This window comes from Syngnathoides biaculeatus, chromosome 9 (assembly GCF_019802595.1).
Source record: "Syngnathoides biaculeatus isolate LvHL_M chromosome 9, ASM1980259v1, whole genome shotgun sequence".
Lineage (NCBI taxonomy): Eukaryota > Metazoa > Chordata > Actinopteri > Syngnathiformes > Syngnathidae > Syngnathoides > Syngnathoides biaculeatus.
Window position 1 is genome coordinate 5,720,697 of NC_084648.1, and position 22,047 is coordinate 5,742,743.

At 39.5% G+C, this 22,047-nt stretch overlaps 2 protein-coding genes across 2 annotated transcripts; one reads left to right on the top strand and one right to left on the bottom strand.

Annotated features, from left to right (window-relative positions):
- Positions 1 to 19: 19 nt before the first annotated feature.
- vwa11 (von Willebrand factor A domain containing 11) lies at positions 20 to 12,627 on the bottom strand. The gene is made up of 18 exons (XM_061829154.1): positions 12,581 to 12,627; positions 11,927 to 12,116; positions 11,039 to 11,175; positions 9,770 to 9,914; positions 9,528 to 9,621; positions 8,550 to 8,678; positions 6,771 to 6,957; positions 6,442 to 6,611; positions 6,191 to 6,303; positions 5,948 to 6,064; positions 5,696 to 5,869; positions 5,456 to 5,588; positions 4,937 to 5,089; positions 4,494 to 4,586; positions 3,864 to 4,132; positions 3,657 to 3,790; positions 2,450 to 2,609; positions 20 to 2,322 (listed from the first exon to the last, which is right to left on the bottom strand). Exons 1-18 carry the CDS (start codon positions 12,586 to 12,588, stop codon positions 1,942 to 1,944), a joined length of 2,787 nt encoding a protein of 928 aa, XP_061685138.1. The 5' UTR covers positions 12,589 to 12,627; the 3' UTR covers positions 20 to 1,941.
- Positions 12,628 to 20,229: 7,602 nt separating this feature from the next.
- Positions 20,230 to 21,711, top strand: LOC133506367 (prostaglandin D2 receptor 2). The gene has a single exon (XM_061830437.1). It carries the CDS (start codon positions 20,230 to 20,232, stop codon positions 21,568 to 21,570), a length of 1,341 nt encoding a protein of 446 aa, XP_061686421.1. The 3' UTR covers positions 21,571 to 21,711.
- The last annotated feature ends 336 nt before the right edge of the window (positions 21,712 to 22,047 follow it).

A 22,047-nucleotide genomic window follows, 5' to 3' on the forward strand; every position in this document is an offset into this window, starting at 1 on the left:
TGAGAGTGTAAAAGTGTGGCTAATGCTATTGCGAGAATGGTTGATGTTAAAGCACATCCGACTGCTGGAAACAATTACTTATTAAATACACCTCCTTCCTTGGTCACAATTCTCTAGGCCTTCTCTTTTTTCTAACAGCCGCAGTATTGGTAGCAGAAGTTATCAATATATCCTAGGTGCACACAAACAGTGATGATCAATTTTTCCCTCCATGTTTTTGCACAATAACTCCAGAAGATTGTGTGTGACCGTAGTAATACTCTTGATGCAGACTGAGTACCGCGACACAGCGTCACGAGTTGCAGTTAAGTGGGTGCGTACCAGGCATGAAGTGGGCAATGTACTTGAATAATGAAAATAACTCCATCACAATAACACTTCAAAACGATTGGCTAGTTTTCCTGGGGCAGCACATTGGACTTCTGCCTCACACTTCTGAGGACTGGGGTTCAAATCCCAGCCCTGCCTGTGTGGAGTTAGCATGTTCTCCACGTGCCTATGTGGGTTTTCTCCGGGCAATTCGGTTTCCTCCCACATCCAAAAACGTGCATTCCTTGGATACTCAAAATTGCCCTGAAATGTGATTGTGAGTGCGAATGGTTGTTTGTTTCTGCGCGTCCTGCAATTGGGTGGCTTGACCTGAAGATAGCTGAGATAGCCACCACCATTCCCACGACCCTTTTGGGGTTAAGCGGCTCAGATATTGGCTGAATGGATAGAATTCCTGGTTTTGGCTTTTCAAGGGCTAATGAATACAATTAAAAACTGGACAGACCGAGATCAAACCATGTAGTAGACCCTCTTTGACCTATGTTATGCATGAAACTGGGGGAAAAAAAATTGAGTTTGAAGGCATGAGACTCGTAAATACTTTTTTTTTTTTTTGTGATTGCCTTTTTGATTACAAAAATAACTGATATCGGTGATGTGTAAAATGAAAAGAAATTGTCCTGTCCAGTTATTTTACTACATTTATTAGTTTTATTTATGGTAGTTATAAAATAAGGAACCAGGTGTATTTCATTTTTTCTATCGTCTTCCCTTCCAAAGTAAATTTTGCATAACAAATCTCGGTCTTTTGGCATTCTCTTTGCTGAGTGTTGAATTAGTACTGTATTACCTTTCAAGCACTTTTGTACAATGCAAAATGTTTTGAATAATGCTATTTAATAGTTTGCATAGTTTAAATAAGTTAAATTAGTAAGTTAATTGTGTGCTAATAGTAAATTGTACTGAAGGTGCAGTAATCTAAAACATACTCAACCTAGTCAAATCATTGAACTTGGACTTACTTTAAGTAAACTGGTTAGGAAGTTTATGACAGTGTTTTATAAATTGGGAATTGGGTGTCGAGCTGTTCAACATTGTTGCATCTCGGCACCAAAACCACAAAATAAATGTCACATTTTAGTCAAAGAACATGGTACAGCTTAGCAACTGGTAAATTTACAAATTTGTAGATATGAAAGAATTCCACCTAAAGGATTCATATTTGGAAGACTACTGTAGACGAGAAAATTATCTGCACAAGAGAGTATAAGGTACCCTCACAAAAGGTTATTTTTTTATTATTCTTCCACCACGGTAATGACAAGGGACTTTTGACAGAATTATTATGATTTAAAGATGTAAGTATTGATCTCTTATTTCATAGAATATGGGCTTTATTAGCACTCTTCAAGATAGAACTGTTGTGGTAATATTTTATCCAGTATACATAAATGTGATTCATTGGGCTTATACAGTATTGTGCTGTTTTTTTATGAACTGTTTTAAGAATGAAAAAAAACTTTTTGCATCAATTATCTCCAGATTTATTGATTATTATGTCCAATGCGCATGCAGTGTATAACAAAATGGTGATTTTTGTTTCTTTCCATAAGTTCAGCCATTTTGTCTAATATTTGATGAATACAATTAGAGAAACCAGAGTCATGCACTTCAGCTTTTCACAATCCAAGCAGACACCAAGAGACACAACCACAAAAGGGCTGACGAGCTTAATGCCGCGTGGCCAGCAGATCGTACAATAGAGTGATAACATTTGCCAAGGTTGCCGACTTCATCAATAGCTACAAACTCAACAATTTGAGAACAGCAGGAGGCGTTGTAGCTCGCCTGGATACTAGCTGCGCTTAGAGAGGTGTATGACAGAGTTCCATCGCCTTGACGAAGGGAAATGGCCGCTATTCCTGATCCGTTTCCATCAGTGAGGTTGGCGGATAACTCCCACTTGAAAAATGTACACTGAGACACATCTTGGGGGCAGTCATCAGCCGACACGCTTACGACTTCACACACAGGCTGGACAAAATCGGTAATCTGAGGACAAAGGAAAAACAGAAAATATATTGTTTTGTATTAAATGTAACGATGGAATATTTTAGATCCATAGAATTACTTAAAGTAATGAAAGCCTTGGTGCGTGAGGTAGAAATTGTTTGATTACCTTCGTAACAACAGATAATCTCAGGACGGCATAATTGGAGTCAACACCATTGAGTGATTTAGCTTCCAAAGTCAAAGTTACATCAGTTCCTGATGTTGTGTCAGATGGCGGCGTAATGGTCACAGTTCCATTGCTATATGTTCCAGTTGTCAGGCTAAGACTGTCAAGAGAAGATGGAGAAATTCACTTAAAATGAATGATAGAACATATTGGATTCATGTGAGGGATTTCGTTCTATTTTCAGCTTTTTAATGTAACCACATCATTGTATGTGGTACCCATGGAAACAAATTATAAGCGTCAACCTTTGTGATTCTTGCTGAAATTGTTCATTATAATATGGAATAAATATTTAATACATTTCAAATGGCATGAGATGAATCACAGGAATTTAGAAGATGACATTTCCTGAAAATGTACACGTATGAACAACAAAAATAAATGCACAGAAATAGTCAAATCAAGCAGCATGTAGGATCCTGTCATACCAACGAGAAAGCAAATGAAAGCAACATTGTGCTCACGTCAATGTGGTGCGAAGTTTGGATAAGCACAAGAGGCCATTAACAGCTGCATAAATGATATAAACACATTTAATTTGACATTGTAATTCTCGTTGCTTTGATGCTTGACTCATCTGAGTGCAGAAATTATTGACTGTCTTGTGGTTCTTTATATTTAAAAAGAAAATCTGTCCTTAATGATGGGCGTCATGTTAACCGTGTAGCAGACCAAAAGACGGACCAGTATGAACTCTGAAATAATGTGACTTGCAGGACACATTGATAAAGTAAGAAGAAGAAAATATGCAGCAACCTATGAGGTCCTGGACACCAGGGCCACCCGTACGCATCATGCCTTGTCACAGAATGTTTTGATTTTATATTCCGTTGTCATGTCTCTTGTGGTACTAGAATGAGCAAATGAGCGGTGTATTTTAATTATGTGTTGGGACTAGTTCATATTCCTATGGACAACATAGTTTCTAAGAAGTTAGACGTGGACTAACATGTTGGAATGGATGATGTCCGACCATAGAACTTCTATTGTACAGTGAACTTTATGTAGTTTGTTGTTTTATTAGCAGACCACTCATAGCTACTGTATTATGACTGCCTTCATTAAAGCATCAGCAAAGAATTCCATCCTTTAGTTTTGTGATATTGCAGTTTTGATAACAACATTCAGATTTCGGTCAAAATCTCACCTCTTTGGATATGACATTGAGAAGTTCTTGTCATTCCTTGCACTGATTGTGAATCTACCGCCTGGACCTTGAGTCATAACACTGAACGGAAGGTTGAAGCCTTCCCCAGGCTCCAGACTCTTGTCCACCATAGCCTATAATTCAGGAGTCAACAGTTTATCAATACTTAGCAGTATCTGTACAATGTCTGGTCGCTGAAGTGCAGACCTGGATGTTCACTTTGGAGACAGACAACAGAGTGGTGGATTGCCTCTGAAATGCACTGCTTGACACCTTGTCAGTTCCTTTCAGGATGACCACAAACTCCCCAGCAGGGACTGCATCAACTGTCACCAAGGCGTCTCCGTTGCCCATGTCAGTTATTGTACCGTTACTTTCAGCTCCAGTGTTGGACACCACAAGGCCAACGTTTTCTACAGTGAGGGAGGAGGGACCTTTTCTTCCCATTATAGAGAGGATCAAGGTGGCTGGGTGGCCTGGTGGAGGAAAACAAAAGAAAGGACTTTCAGCGGCTAAATTCAGATGTATTCATCCCTGATTTGGACAATAACCTATGATGAAACATTACACATATTACTGATAGGATTTCTATTTTAATATGTTCTTAACATATTAACATAAATTTGATGTGATTTTGTTAATATAAGTACAGGAAAATAACGATCCTTTCTTTACACTGGACAGTAAGTCAGTCATTAATGGTATATTAAGCTGTGTTAGCTGCCACACATTTAAAAAAAAAAATGACAAAATACTAAATATATGGTTGTTTCCATATGATTAAATCATGTTTCTGCCTTTATCATTGTAATTCTGTGATTGACTGCACGTATTTACCAGCCTGTGGAAGCCCGCTGAGCACTGCATAACCTGGGTGAGGTCCCTTGAAGCTCTCCACAAAGTCGTAGATAAAGGTAATAGTACTTTGGCCTGAAACACGACAGACCCACAATAAGTACCAATACACACCAGAATAAGTTTCTTTTCTCTTCTGTTCTGTTCTGTTTTGTGTGTGTGTGAGAGAGAAATACCTTTTGGAATTATGTTCATTGGAGCGCAACACTTTATCCCACGAAATAGGGAGGTTTTGTTATGGTCCAATAACAAAATAATAAAAATAGCTTTATGCAACCTTATCCTGGGTGGGGTCGCGGGGCGCTGCTGACTTTAGGCAAAAGGTGGACTACACCCTGAACTCGTCACCAGTCAATCGCAGGGCATGTGTATATATGTTTCATAACTATTTCCTATTGATGACTCGTTAATATAATATTACTGACCTGTGACTTTAACCGTGTATGGATGTCTGGAGTTAATGGAGATTTTCCAGGAGCCCGCTTGTTTGTCTACATTGAGAAGAATTCTTCTCAGGTTGCCGACTGTCTGAATGAATGCCAGCGCACCAGTGGTCTCAGTATTACTTTGAGTCACACCTGGAATATACATACAAACGTAATGTACAAAAATGCACTATTAGAGTTTTATCTGTGAGACAATTTAATATAATCAGCAAAAAAATATCCATCCATCCATTTGCTGAGCCGCTTATCCTCACAAGGATCAAGGGAGTGCTGGAGCCTATCCCAGCTGTCATCGGGCAGGAGGCGCGGTTCACCCTGAACTGGTTGCCAGCCAATCGAAGGGCACATAGTGACAGACAACAGTCGCACTCACAATCACACCTAGGGGCAATTTAGAGTCTCCAATGAATGCATGTTTTGGGGATGTGGGAGGAACCGGAGTGCCTGGAGAAAACCCACGCAGGCAGGATATAGCAGAGCCGCCTCTGCACTTTATACCTGCAGGGTTGGTTAGTGTGAATGTTATGGAAGTTCCTGTGATGTAGATTGTGACGTTTTGTAGAGATTCATCCAGCATAAAAGGGAAGGTTGCTGTCTTCCCAGGATCCATTGCTCTATGAAAAACTGTCACCTGAGATAAGCAGAGCAAAAAGGTGAATCTTTGTAATTCAGAGATTTCACTGATTACGTAAAACAACCGGAGCAGAAAGTTGTTCGTAGATGTTAATACAGCCTTACCAAAGCTGAAGTGGAGGTATCAAGGATGACGGTTGTGGCCTGAGGCAACTGACCCTTGGACACCTGTATGGCCTGACCTCCTGAAGCCTGAGCCAGTTCCCTGTAGTCATTGAAGGAACCAGCCCTGACAGAACGGCGGCGTCTTCCAATGTTCTTGGTGATGTAGAACGATACCTGCCAAAATCAGGTAAAGTGATCTCACTTGTGAGAATAAAACATTTTTAGGAGGTACAACTGAATGTCAGAATTCACCGTTGACTTGGTGCTTCTGATGAGGGCCACAATGGTGTTTTTCAGGTGGATGTCTTTAGCTGTGGCGTCTGTGAAGACGTAGATGTGGGAGGAGGGCGGAGAACCGGTGAGAGCCAACTGGTGAGAGCAAAAAGGACCAGTTGGCTTGCTTGCTTAGTTGCGGAATGCGTTTCATATACTGCATGTACTCTTTTAACGCTTCATTTTAACTCACCCTTTAAACATGTAATTCGACTTTACTACCTGAAGTCCTGACAAGCACATTTCGGGGGGGTCATCGCCTCCTGTTGCTTTTATCTTTGAAATTTCTTTTTTCATTTTATCAGCATCTGTTGTTCTGAATAATGGTCCAAAATCTACATCGAGCAAAATTGTTTAATTAATTCCAGTTTATATATTTGTAACAACACACTAATATTAAACCATGATTCCAAATAATAAAATGTTAGACAACAAGGGGTTTATTGACTTTAAACAATGTGAAGCTTTCTTACATGGGTCATTGAAGGTTACCAAAATATATTCTGACGGTTCATCCTGCGTTCCTTTTTTGCTGTCAATGATTTTGTACACAGTTTTTCTGGCCGCTTCAATGTCATCTGACATACTGCCAGTATTGTCAATAACAAAACACACAACAGAGGAACGAGTGATCGCCATCAATCTGTGCAGAGGAAAGTGGACAAAGCAACAAAAATCAAACTAAATCGTCAAAAGATTCCATTATCCATGTGTTACACACAAAAAGACAGCGCAGCATATCTTGAGTTGCTTGCACCGCAAAAAAAAAAGAGCCACTGTTTGCTTTTTCTTGTCTTTTCACCTGAGGAAATCATTATTTCCTGTCGTCAAGCGGATGTCCTCCAGAAGTTGGAGGCTGGCGACTGTGGCTGCATTTACAGCGGCATTGTGGAAGGCCAAATTGTCAGAGCGACGCTCATCCTTACTGATTCCTCCTCGGGGAACTACTGCGCTGGTGAGATCAGCTTCACCTCCGTGGCTACATTTACCTGGCAGAATGCGAAAAACATGATGCTGCTGGCTCTCTCTTAACTAGGATTAATCTGATCTGGGAAAAAAGATAGATGGTGATCATGACTTGAATGTCAAGCAACTCATCTGGTATTAAGTCCTACTTGGATGAGTTCTGATTACAATTCACTCTAATAATGAAGGAAAACATCCATCACCTTGTCCATTCATTCATCCATTCCTTTGTTTATTTGCTGAACTGAAGGCATTCTCAGTGAGTCTTCAGCTATGATAGATGTAAAAGGGCATTGCCTTTAAAATGTCAAGTTATTTTCGATAGGTTTCTGCATGGTTAAAAAAAAATAATGGTACAATTCAGTTGAAAAGTTAACAGATTTATTTGCTTAACAAACAGCATAAAGAGGTGAATCTGTCTTAAGTATTTAAGGATGTAGATGTAGCTGATCAGGGTTTGGCCCGGGTCTATGGGCTGTCACTCCACAAATGTTATTTTATTTTGTTTTTGTCACAATCCTGCTATTTATATCCGCCTTACCGTGTATTCTTTTCCTAAAATGACATTGTGGCACGAAACATTTGTAGGGTACTATTCTGTGGCTGAGTAAACAAATGAGAAGTTACAATGAAACAAAGGTAGAACTTTTTAAACCGTGATCATTATTGTTTGGCACATGGGCAGCATTGCAAGCCACTGGGTGAAAAATGGGGGTGACAGATGCTTGATGCTGTCAGGCTCTTTTTATTCAGCTGCGAGTACTTTCGTCAAAATAATGAGTCGGTCTTGACACAAAATCCTTCAAATGTTTGCTGGAGATGAATACACCGTTGTGATTTTTTTTCAAACTCAAAAGCAAACATTATATATGATATGCATGATTAGTAATTCAACTATATATTATATACACATTTTATGCATTTCTTATAAAAAAAAAGTTTTTCTGGCCTATTTAAAAATACTCACAAGAGGTGTAGCAAAAGTCAATATAGTGATTATGTCACGTCAACGTTGGCCGGCAGGCTACTATTCTTCCCTGCCGGATCTGAATCAACATAATAGTTTTATCAGGGGTCAAAGTGCAATTGCAGGGCACAAACGGAAACCAAATTTGTCTGTGGTGTGAAGAGGATTATAAAAAATGGTTAACAAATTGAAGGTGTTTTTAGAACTGCCCACCCACCGAAAAAAAAAAGGTTAATTGAAGACTCAACTTGTGAATACTTTCTGTAATGTATCTGCCCTGAGATTGATTGTGCTGTGCCTCTCACTCAAAGTCAGTTGTAATTTGAGAAAGGTTTCAGCACACTCCAACCCTGAACAAGGTTGTGAGTAGAAAATCATTCAGTACTTGAAGTAAAACAATGTTAAAAATCTCACAAGTGGTGAGTGTTGGGTCTTCTACATAGAAGCAACCAATCAAGAGGAAAGGAGGTGATCTTAGCCAAATACTGTACATACAAGGCAGATACAAAACTGGCTCAAACAGATGTGGGTGTGAGAGGGGCCTTTTCCGGTGTTATTTTAAAGCCAAATTACAGGACCTTTTAAATCAAAGTAGATATAAAGAGTTTGGGTTGAAGATGAAAAATGTTTGATGACTGATATTGATACCTTGGGGCTTGCCAGCAGAAAGAATTCCCATATAGCCAGAAGTTAGTTTCTTCTCTTTCAGGATATTTTGAAGAATTGGGTTGGGACATGTTCCTGTGGCACAGTCACTACAGGTGGCAGTATCAATGTCTACAGAAAAGGAACAGATTATATACTTTAGTCCCCCTAAATATGTGTTCAAAGTAGCATTAGTGCCAAACAAGTACAAAACTTTGTTACCTGCTATTTTTAAACATTCCCACACTTTCTCTCTCTCTCTCTCTCTCTTTCTCTCTCTCTCTCTCTCTCTCTCTCTCTCTCTCTCTCTCTCTCTCTCTCTCGTAGACCCCTGACACATATTTTTCTAATAATATCCATCCTTCCATCAATTTTCCATTCCTCGCGGACATGCTGCAGTCTATCCCACCTATCTTCTGGCAAGATTCCCCTTGGACTGGTCGCCAGCCAATCACAGGGCAGATTCAGTGTAAACAACCATTTGCACTCACATTCACAACTACGGGCAGTTTAGAATCTTCAATCAACCTACCACACATGTTTTTGTGATGTGGGAGGAAAGCGCCTGTTTGGGTTTTCTCCGGGCACTCTGGTTTCCTCCAACATCCCCAAAACTTGCATTAATTGGAGACTAAATTGCTTTTAGGTGTGATTGTGACTGCAACTTTTGTCTGTCTCCATGTGCCCTGCAATTGGCTGGTAACCAGTTAATGGTGTACCCTGCCTCCTGCCCGATGACGGGTGAGATTGGCTCCAACACTCCTGCGAACCTTGTGAGGATAAGCGGCTCAGAAATTGGATGGATGGATGGATGGATGGATGGATGGATGGAACAAACAACCCTTCACTTAATCATTTACAACATTCTACACCATAAGGCCAGTAGTATTCTCCTTCAAGAAGGAATATTACACAATTTGTATGCATTATGTAATCATTATGAGTACACAGACATACGCACACATGCACACACACACACACCTGCAAGATTTTCTAAAGGAAGGTCAGGACGTATGAGAGCGACATACGGGTCTGTGTAACCCAACTCCACCCAGTTGCTGTGGCTATAGAAGTCCTGTTAGAACATAAAAAAAATAATAATATTGAGTATCAGATAATTTTATTATATACTTTTTATTTTCTCTTTCAGATCGTTATTTGAAATTCTTAACCATGTAAAACACACACACAATTGCCTTCTGTATTCCACTGCCCTCCCTCACCTGTAGTGTATGAAGTATTCGACCCAGTGTTTCTCGGGCAGCCTTGAAGTTCCCAATCCGAACATTAGCCTTGATAGAGGTCACACCATTTGTAATGAGACTACGTCCCTCTAAAAAGGCCTCAGAATTGAAATGATGTGGTGCACTGAAAGGATATGGACCACGTTAATCCGTTTCGCAGCCAACAGTACAATGGACCTTTCCGACCTATCAATCACTCGTACAATAATAGCCAATAAGATAGCCGCATTGTCTTAACGCCCCTCTCGCCGCCATGTTGTCCCACAAGCAATACTGGTTGTCAGTAGCGTGCGCATGGAAAAGTTAATGTTACAAAGAAAATGGTCCTCAGATGCACTTGGGGAACGTGAAATTCTGATGAAAGATATTCTGCTAGGTTACAAGGGACCCGGTTGATTCATTTTCCAAAGCCTAAAACACAGTTGACGAAGTGTGTACCGTGGATTAAGGCTTACGGAAGAGCGCACGTACAGCTAAATATGAACAATATCAACAAACACAAGGGTGTATGTTCAAAGGTAAGTGAGGGAGAAATATCTTATCTGAGTTTGATTTAATTATTATCAGTGCTTTATACATTGCAGGGGAACAACTTTCACTTTGTTAGTGTATCACTGACCTGCTGAATGAAGTGTGTCATGTTTTATGCCAAAAAGTCGGGCTAATGATATTAAATGCGTGATGTCATGCAAGAGAAATGTCTATTTGCCTATTTGTGTCACATCAGACTTTTAAGACAGGGCACTAGGTTCCATTACGAGCCAAGTCAAATGAATACACCCACTCACTTATAAAGGCTACAATGATATAACTCATGATCTTTCCAAGTAAAAAGTACTCACCCTGCTTTACATGCGCAGTACGATTCCACTATTTTATCCTGTTGGATTTCAATATGAAATTTGTGAGGCGTCGAACTTTTTTGCATCGATCGCCAACATTTCGCTGTAACTCTGACACTGCGTCCTGCTCCGTCCACAATTCCGTGTACATACCCTTGCGTGAAATAGTTGAGACCTCTCTGTAGAACTCTCTTGGACAAGTCTGACGCATTTGGCAAAAAACATACCCCAATATTATCTGAAATATGTGATAGAGAATCAACTTCAAACATGTTATGTTCAATTGCCATTTTGAAAGTTTGTGGGACATGGCTAAGGGGGCGGAGCTTAAGGTCGCCATCGGAAAGGTCCATTAAAAGTCATGAGAGTTCTCTGTTTCAGTTTGTCTGGATCTCCTCTAACCCACCTGTTGACAAAATTCCGATCGACAAGCCCATTTTGTGCATAAATCTCCTGTAGAGCTGAGTGAAACTTCACACCTGACACCTGACCTGTAGCTCTTGGACCAAGGCAAGCTTGGACCAGCTCCCCTGGAGAAGAACCCTGTAAGTTATAAAAGTTTAGCTGTCACAGAATATAATCTTTTCTTGAATCATCAAATCTCATTGCAGCAATGGGACCCGATGTGGAAGTCGAAAACCAAAGTCTGATACTATATCGTGCCCGCAATTACTGATCAATTAAAGTAGTTTCTTCTTAGCATAATTACTCAGATAAAAGTAAAGAGCATGCTTTACTAAAACTACTTTAACAAGTACAATTTTTCCAAAATGTTACTTGAGTCAATGTAACGGAGTAAATGTAATTTGTTCCCTCCCATCTCTGTCAACTATTCTGCGTCATTCAACACAACAGTTTCATTTTTGTCGATAGAGATGTTTGAATGGTGAAGGGATTGTAATTTTGGTGTAGGGATTGTATTATTACAAATATGCTATCTTTCAAGTTGTGGTTCCAATTCCGATGTAAATACCTGTACATGGAACAAAAAGATGTGCTATTGCTTCATATTCATCTTTTGATGTCAAACCTAAATGTTTTTATTGGAATGCAAGGGTTAAGAAAATGATCCTCACTGTTTCAATTCGTTTGGAACAAGTTGTACATGTTACACATTATCTATACGAGTGGACTTCGTTGATGTAATACAATAAAACCGTAGTCTGGGCGTAGTATCATGCGATTGCGGTGTTTTTTCATGAAGACATGGAACAAACCACCAAACAAAATCTTTTGAAGCTGTGTGATTCCTTGTGTTACGTCTTCTGTGTGCTGAATTCAGCTTCGGTCCTACCGCGGGTTCGAACTCATGACCAGCAGCCTCTGCCACAGCTCGACACGTTTCTGTCACTTTTTGCAAAAGGGCCGTTCCTGTAATACTGATATGAGAGGAGGCCCCGCCCCCGATGGGGACAAAGGCCACAGCGAGCCTCGATAGAATCAAGACCAGAACGGTTAAACCCAACCTTGACGTCATGTTCGATCTAGAGAGGAAACAAAAGATGAACATTATGCAAACTCTGAAAAGAGAGCTCATAGGTCGGGACATCCATTAGGTACACAACGGAACACTCGCAAGTTTCACACCCAACAAGATTTCACAACTGCCCTTTGTAATATTGATGTTAGTTAGTTTTTTGACCAAAAAAAAACCTCATCTGGGCAATACTATTACGTATACATTGTATTTATTATTAATGGTTGCCTGATACGATCGGGAAGCATAGAACCGATCTGAGAAAAACATCATAAAGCACTAAAATGAATATGTAGCTTTATTTCAGCAGTTGCAAAGTATACCCATATCTCTCGTACAGTAGTAGATGACAAAGGAATTTGTTAGACCATATCATTTACTGGAAAAATTATAATTAACCATAATCATCAAACATATTTGTATGATTGCAGTTGTCAAATAAACTAGAAGAGAACGGAAAGCTTACTGTACCTTGACATGTAACCTCGGACAACATGAACAACTCAAATCCTCTATCAGGAAGGTGCAGCTTGATGTGACGGGATAACTATGTGACTGATTATCACGAGATTACGTACACCCTTTTACTGTAAGCGGGACGCTTATTGAAAGGCATCAACACTGGGCACTCCTTCACAATCTAAAGACAATATTTCAAAAATAAGAATGAGGTAATAATACAGATTGTCAATCGAGAACAATTCATACACACACACACACGTTTACCCCCTTCGCCCCATGTCAATGTTAGGTCATAATAATCGTATCATCTGCAGTGAAGAAAATAAGTATTTGAACACCCAGCTATATTGCAAGTTCTCCCACTTACAAATCATGGATGGCTCTGAAATTCTCATCGTTGGTGCATGTCCACTGTAGGAGAGATAATCTATAAAGAAAAATCCAGAAATCACAATGTATGATTTTTTTAACATTTTTTTTGTGTCATACAGCTGCAAATGAGTATTTGAACAACGGAGAAAACCAATGTTCATATTTTGTAAAGTTTGCCGTAGTTGTTATCCAGGTTTGCACACACTGCAGGAGGGATTTTGTCCCACTCCTCCATACAGATCTTCTCTTGATCAGACAGGTTTCTGGGCTGTCGCTAAGAAACACGGAGTTTCAGTTTCCTCCAAAGATTTTCTTTTGGGTTTAGGTCTGGAGACCGGCCAGGCCACGTCAGAACCTTCATATGCTTCTCACTGAGCCACTCCTTGGTTTTCCTGGCTGTATGCTGCGGGTCATTGTCATGTTGAAAGACCCAGCCACGACCCATCTTCAATGCTCTGACTGAGGGAAAGAAGTTGTTCCCCAAAATATCACAATACATGACCGCGGTCATCCTCTCCTTTATACAGTGCAGTTGTCCTGTCCCATGTGCAGAAAAACATCCCCAAAAGCATGATGCTACCACACCCGTGCTTCACAGTAGGGATGGTGTTCTTTCTCCAAACATGGTTGGTGGAATTCTGACCAAAAAGTTACATTTTGGTATCATCTGACCACAAAACTTTCTCCCATGACTCCCCTGTATCATCCAAATGGTAATTGCAAACTTAGGATGGGCCTTGACATGTGCTGGTTTAAGCAAGGGAACCTACTGTGCCATACATGATTTCAAACCATGACATCGTAGTGTATTACAAACCTTGGAAATGGTGGTCCGAGCTCTTTTCAGGTCATTGACCAAGTCCTGTCATGTAGTCCTGGGCTGATTCCTCACCTTTCTAAGGATCATTGAGACCCCGTGAGGTGATATCTTGCATGGGGCTCAACTCCGATTGAGACCGCCATGTTTAGCTTCTTCCATTTTCTAATGATTGCTCCAACAGTGGAGCTTTTTTTCACCAAGCTGCTCAGAAATTTCCATGTAGCCCTTTCCAGCCATGTGGAATTGTACGATTTTGTCTCTGGTGTCTTTGGACAGCTCTTTGGTCTTGGACATGTTACAAGTTTGAGTCTTACTGATTTTATGGGGTGGGCAGGTGTCTTCATGCAACTAACGACCTCACACAGGTTCATCTGATTCAGGATAAAACATGGAGGGGTTTTAAAGGCAGACTAACACGTCTTTGAGGGTCAGAATTCTAGCTGATAGACAAGTATTCAAATACTTATTTGCAGCTATCGTTAAAAAAAAAAATATACATTGTGATTTTTGCATTTTTCTTTTTAGATTATCTCTCTCACAGTCGACATGCACCGAGGATGAAAATTTCAGACCCCTCCATAATTTCTAAGTGGGAGAGCTTGCAATATAGCAGGGTGTTCAAATACTTATTTTCTTCACCGTATTTCATTTTGGTTGAGGTCACACTTCTGCTTTTAATATGCTCAACATTCACTTTACTTATGTAATACTTCCTATAACGTGTCCCCTCTTTAAGACAATTCACGACGGGCTGCTTTCAACATCTTTCGAGCTAAATTGTGATATGGCATAAGAAGGCCACAACATGGATATTAATATCAACAAAATGTTTTCTTTCACTATTTCGTTTTTTTAGGAAGAATTTCAAGCAGAGCATAACATGCAGTACTTTCAGTACATACTGGTAGTGACATGAGTTCCCATATTCAGCAATAACAGTAATGGGGAGGGTCAGGGTAGAGTGATTCCCTTTCAGTTTTCATTTGATGTCATGGAGATTTATTTTTATATCAGATAAAGCTGGGCGTGACTGCTAACAATATACTGCAATTATGTGACTAAAAATAGAACACATCAACCAAGGAAGTTGCTCGAACAATACTGTCCTTTGTAATGCTCCAAGAGGTTTCACTTACATCGACACATTATTTTTTTCCCTCACTAAAGTTACAGAGTGAATATATTATATATATGGTATCTTTTAAAAGTAAATATATTCTCAACAGCAACATTATCATCGTTATGCATGTTTTTTTCTATGCATTCCTCTAATTTGGATGTTGTGCAGACTCGATAACCCTTTTGCACTCGATTCAATGACAAAGATAAGTATCACACATTTTTGTTACTAATAATGGTATCACATGATAATTATTAAGCAGTAGTTCGCATTGAAAGTAATCTAAGTGTAAAAAAGTACAGGGCTATTAAACTGCAGAAAATGAAAGGATGTTTTTTTCTGGTCTCCTTTTTTAGTAACAAGAGATCTAAATTCGCTTACCTCACACTACCACAATTTTTATTCTATTCAAAGTTAGAAGTACTGTATACCTACCTGTGCCTGTCTAAACTGTTGGGAAAAATCAATTGTCATTACAATTTAAATACAATAAATGTAGGGTCTATTAAACCCTGCATTTTGATATTTTTACACGCAAGACACTAATTATGTAAATTAGGTCCTCTGTTATAGACTGTTGACCAATTGAGTGTTTAGTCGCCCTTTGGATAAATGCCGACCTCAACAAGTGAATGGATTGGTTATAACATGTGAGGCATATTTTTAATGTTCAGTGTCTACCACCAGATGGCGATAAAGATGCACGGCTCCAGTGGAGCGGCTTCTATTATAACCTTTTGTTTTGGGTTTGAAGAACATTATCCATCCTTCCATGTAATTTCTGTGTTGCTGATCCTCACAAGAGTTGCGGGCATTCCGGGGCCTATCGGAGCTATCTTCAGGGGAGAGGCACGGTACACCCTGAACTGGTCGCCAAGCCAATCGCAGGGCACATAGAAATACACAATCATTCACACTCATACTCACACCTATGGGCACTTTAAAGTTTTCACTCAACCTACCGAGTATGTTTTTGGGCTGTGGGAGTAAACCGGAGTACTGTACCAGGAAAAAAAACTATGCAAACTAACTTCAACCCCTGTCCTTAGAACTGTTGGGCTGCTGAGCATACTGGAAAAACATTAAACAAAATATGGAGAAAATTACGAAAGTCAGGATTCCTTTAAAATTTTAATTTTTTTTGCTTGGGATTAATACCGGACACTGCCAAGGGTCCAGAAAATGTGTATATATATATATATATATATATATATATATATATATATATATATATATATATATATACAGAGAGAGAGAGAGAGAGAGAGTATGTGGTCACGAGCAAGCAAAAAAAGCTATTACAAGGAAATGGAAATTCTCCCACACTTGAGGACTGGATTAAGCGGTTCAAGATATCTTTAAAATGGAGAATTTAACTTTCATCTTGAGGCAAGAACAAGACAAGTTTGGGGTACATTGGGAAAACTGGACAAAATTTGCCATAACATCAAAAGATGTTACTACATAAGGTGAAATCAAGTTTATGTTATATTTGTTCATTGGTTCCCACCACTTATTCCTTTTGTTGTTGTCATTATTATTATTATTATTATGTGTTGTGTGTGTTGTGCAGTGTATTTTTTTTTCAACTCACAAGTATTGCATCTTGTCTTGTTGTCAGAACGGGTGTCACCCGAGGGTTCCGATACCAAGAAAATTTGAAACCTAAAAAAATCTTTTTACTTGAAGCGAATATGTAAATCATTGTACATTGTTTTTGGAACATTTGTTGTAAGGTGCTTTGAGGTGGTATAATTTTTCTTCCTTTTTCACTACTATGATTATTCTTGTTAACGCTTTAAGGTTTTTTTTTTTTTTTTTTGCTCACTTACAGGTATGAACTTGGTTGAGGATGACCTACTAGATCAGATAATTGGAGATGATAGAAATCTTCCTATTCTGTCATTTATAAAGGTATTATTATCCCACTATGATTGAATGTAAATAAATTATTTTTTCCTGTCCTTTTTTTCTTTTTCTGTTTTTCTTCTTTCTTTCTTTCTTTGTCTATAAAAATGTGGGGAATAAATAGATATATAAGAACTGTTGGGCTGCTAACCATTTGTCCACCGTGCCACCCTGAGAAGATTAATCAAAGTTTTTTCAAACCACTCGGCCGGTGGTGTGGTGTTGTGTTGTGGACAAATACTCTCTGACAGTACAACGTATTGGCTTTTGAGGAACATGTTCACACCAGTTTTAACAATTTAACCATCAGAAAAAACATCATCTGTCGTCAGAAAGTGATTGTATTCCCCCCTTGCAGTTCACCACTACATTTCCTTTCCAAGGAATTGAATAAAAACAGATCTAAGTCAAATTGGCAGTTACTGGACTTCAAGGCCCTCCCATTGGCATTTAGGGCGGAACAAGCCAGGTGCATTCTGGATAACTAAGCTGAAGTGACAAAGCACGATGAGGTGAGAGTGAGTGACAGTAAGTCACTAGCACAGCAGGAAATTGGAAAGGAGCAGCTCGACACCTCAGTCACGTGTCAAGTCTAGGTGAGTTTGACGTCATTTACTAAATGAATTTGCACTTACAAATTATATGTTCATTCACCTTGATCACTGAATGATTGTAAACGTACCATTTAATGCTAAATCACATGGATTAAATTCTTTGTTTTTGATGAAATGGATGCTGACATCGAGTCTCCGAGGTCTGATGAAACAAAGATACAGCGTTTTGTAACTCACTTCACTTTTAATTAGTTGCTGTCTCAGAGACATTCAATACTTCTTTAAGAAAGTAGTTACATACATTTATACGATAGATGTTTTGTATTTTTTTAATACAGGTACTTGTTAAATATTTGTTGTATTTTATCGAGATTTTCGACTGGGTCACTATATTTGATGTTTACAATAAATTGCAAAAGTATGTATACAACAAAACATTTTAGAAGAAAATGTCATAATGCTAAAAATCCATTTTACATCTAGTGTATAACATTTCAAAACTATCTGTTATAATACTTTACACATTTTTTGTCCTGTATTGGTGACCATTACCCCTTATTGACTTATCTATCAGCACACATCTTCTTTTCTTTTCCTTTCGGCTCGTCCCGTTAGGGGTCGCCACAGCGTGTCGTCTTAGATGAACGCATATCAAATAGTCTAATTGTATCGTAGTAAAATAATACCTTAGTCATATTGAGTCAAGGAGAATGCACAAAGGCTTGGTCATGCTTAGATTTACTCACGTCTGATTTCATGTACACACAAATGTTGTGATTAAGTTTAAGCCAACTCGTGCACAAGAATTCAAGAAAAATTGTCCTAAACTTACTGATGCCGTCTGGTTTCAAAGCAGACACATGATCTGTGTTTACCATGACAATTTTGAACATCATTTGAAGTAACAGACATATAGATTAGATATTTGCAACAAATCATTGAAAGTAGTTGAATTAGCATGTTGTGAATTAAATTCATAAATTTTTATAAATTTTTAAATTGGCTTTGGAATGTTTCTCAACAATTGATTTATTTTTTCTTTACAGTTGATGAAGATGTTTCTCTGCAAGCGACATTTTCTAATTGATTCACCACAGATCTGAACAACCAGCCAGGCAAGTTAATTCTTTAACTACTACAGTAATTCAAAACTCAGACTAGACAAATGAATCATTATTTCTTTGACCCTGAAAATTCCCACTGCAGTTGGATTTCACAACCAAGGTCCGACATGTAAGAGTAGTTAAGTCTTTTTTTTCTCTTTCCATGACATGTTGTTTGACTTAGTCTTGTTTGTGACACCCAAGTAAGATGTATATCTTATTTTTTTTTTCAAAGGGGAGATTAAACTGAATGGCGAGTTTCATGTTGTTAAACATTGAAAAACTAAGCTGTTTAACTCATCAGAATAACCACATACCAAGTCTGGTATGTGGTTAGTCAACACAAGAACAGGCTTTGACATGTTTGAATCAGAAGGGACACTGTGGCCCTAATATCTTTTGCTTTGTTTTTGTTTTATTGTTTTGTTTGTTTTTTTTTTTTTTTTTTTTTGGGGGGGGGGGTCTAATGCAACATCAAAACTGACATGACAAAAAAAAGTTGTCAGAGGACATATACTACATTTATGTGTAACTGGAATTTGTGAACTTTATAGACCGTAGTGCCATGCATGCACAGAATTATTTGTAGATTTATGATTTTTTTATCTGGTTTCCTTAATGTAATGTATTGTATAATATATGACTAGTTAGGGGTAACTGATAGTTATTACAATACAGTAAACATGTGTCACAATATATGTGCTTTACTTTGGATTTTTGATCTTCACAACTATTCAAAAGTATGACATTTAACACACAAAACAACTACAGCAAAACAGTCGATTACAAATGGTACTGTAATTTTCAAATATCCATCCATTCATTTTCGGTGCCACTTAATCAGGCACGTGCACACTTATCTTCTTAGTGTTTTGAGCACCAGATGGAAAAAAGTGCATTTTTCGACTGAGCCCTTTATCCATTTATAAAAATTAAAAAATAATAGGAATAATGAAGAATGCCCTCTGTGCCACCAATTTCGGCTCCAAGGGTGTTGGTATCTGACTGGCGTTTTTTTTAATCCTTGAGAGAATTGTGAATGCATGCTCCCTTTCATGCACGCACGAGAGCTCTGGCTCTTGTGACTCAGACAGTCCTTGATTAGGTTTTGTGCAACATTAAGCACATTACTACACTGCTGAAAACATTACATGGTTACTGCGCCAGCGATTCCTAAACACATAAAATGGAAGGGATTAAGTCGACACTCGCATTCATTCAAAGGACATCCATGCTTGCATATTGTTTAAGCTCCGTGGTTTTGTAATAATGAAATCCGTGATTTCAAAGCCTGGTCTTGACTGATGTTAAATTTGTTATGTTTAATGACGAGAGAGAAGGAGAGGCATGCAGAAAGCTGCACCAAGCGGACAGAAAGACAGCTAGGACTCTATTTTCGTGACGGGTACAAATCCGGTGTGGCAGGTGGCGGAAATCCGCACAGAGGTAGGTCAGACCGGGTTTTCGTAATTTCTCAGAGGCGTGCAGGTTAACTTATTTAGATAAGGGTGGTCTGTGCCAATTTCAGCATTTCCAGTCAGGCTCCTCTCCAACCCCTGATCAAAAAAATACATAGCACACCAATAAAAGACTACACAAGAATTTTATCAGTGTCAAACAATTCATGTGTAAGTGATGGACTTTGAAGGAGAATCTTCCATGACCCTGTCAAAATGAATTGATAAGTGACTGTTTATGGACAAAAGTAACATAAGTAAATGTACGCTTTGGTTTTTTTTAGTCGTTAACTCTGGCCACGTCTTCTTTCTTTCAGAGCACTCATGTCGAACACAAGCTTCATGTCCAATGTCTCGGGGGAGCAACATTTCTGTCCCCTGCTGCAGCTAATGCAGCAGCACGCCTTCAACAATCACACCAAGAGCAACTGGATCGTCGTTTGCTTCCACGGCCTGGTCTCCTGCCTCGGGATTTTGGAGAACGCCCTGATCCTTTGGGTGGTGGGTTTCCGTCTGCGGCGTCGGACCGTGGCCTCTGTCTGGGTGCTCAATCTGGCCATGTCTGACTTCCTGGCCACCCTGACACTTCCTTTCTTCACCCTCTACCTTGGCTCCTCCCACAGTTGGGAGCTCGGCAACGTCCTCTGCAAAATACAAGCCTCCATCTTTTTTTTGAACATGTTTGTATCTGCCTTCCTGCTGGCAGCCATATCACTGGACCGCTGCATTCTGGTCACCAAACCGGTGTGGTGTCAGAATCATCGATCGGTGGCCCAAGCGTGGAAGGTGTGCTTGCTGGCTTGGCTGTGGGCAGGGATCAATACATTTCCTTACTTCCTGTTTCGCTCAGTGACTGAGACTGTGGATAAAAGAAAACTGTGCTATCATAATTTTGCTCTGTATCTAACATCTGAAGCCACACTCGAGAGAGACTGCGAAGTGAGGCAAATAGCCACAGCCATCTCAAAGCTGTTGCTGGCCTTCCTGTTTCCCCTGGTGGTGATTGCGGGGAGCTACATCCAAATGTGTCTCACCCTGAGAAACAGGAGACAGAGGAGGATGCAGCAGAGCATCAAATTAAATGAGGCATTGATTGGATCGAACAATAATGAGGCATCAGGAACTGCAACTTTGTCAACTAATATTTCATTAAAGCGTCTTGCTTTTGGCCGATCAATGTCCCTGATACCCGCATCTTTGTCCCCAAACTCCTCCTTTAGTGTCAACAATCACAACCAGCTGTCACACAGCTTCACCAAGATGGTAACAGTCGTGATTGCGGTATTTGCCCTGTGCTGGGCTCCCTATCACATCTTCTGCATGATTGAGGTGTCAGCCCTGTATGATAAGGAAAACCTCAGAGTGGTGGAGGTGGGGTTGCATCTCGCCACAACTTTTGCATTCTTGAATCCAGTGCTGAACCCCATTCTGTACGCCTTTAGCTGCCCAGACTTTTGCGTGAGAATAAGACAAAGCCTGGGAGCTGTCTTTGATGGACTAGTAGAGGAGGGAGGAGGAAAGCGATTGGCTCCAGCAAGGAGTATACGATCTCATACGAGGCCCAAAAACGGTCGACCTGCCTGCTTTCGATCACCAAAGACTCAACACTCCCCAAAGACTTTAGCTGTCCCCACACCAGTCTTTGCTACCGCTGATCATTTATAGAGCATCGAGGAGGATCTGACTGTGAATCAAACACTTGTTACTTCATGTCTGATTTGGTGAAAGGCTTTAGACATCTGTTTCACGAAGGAGCGTCATCACCAATTGACACATCTGTTCTGTCTGTACAGCACAAGTATTAAACATGGGTGCAACATGAGTATTAAAATGAAAAACTGTTTGCATTTTCACTGATATCAATCTGCTTTCTTCTGCTACCAAATGCTAAATGTTATTTCTTCCTGGAATTTCCCAAAATTCATCCTGTACCGTCTCACAGAATAGTGTTCTTTTAAATGTACAGAGTTATTTGGCAAAGTCACCATAATTTTAGTTTGGTTAATCCAACCTCAATACAAAACACTAGAACTGGTTAAAAGGCCCACTCCAAGAAAGAAGCCATAGTCGTAAATGTGCATATAAATGCAACTACTGTATATCAAATTAAAATATTGTGACACGATACAAGTGTCGATACGC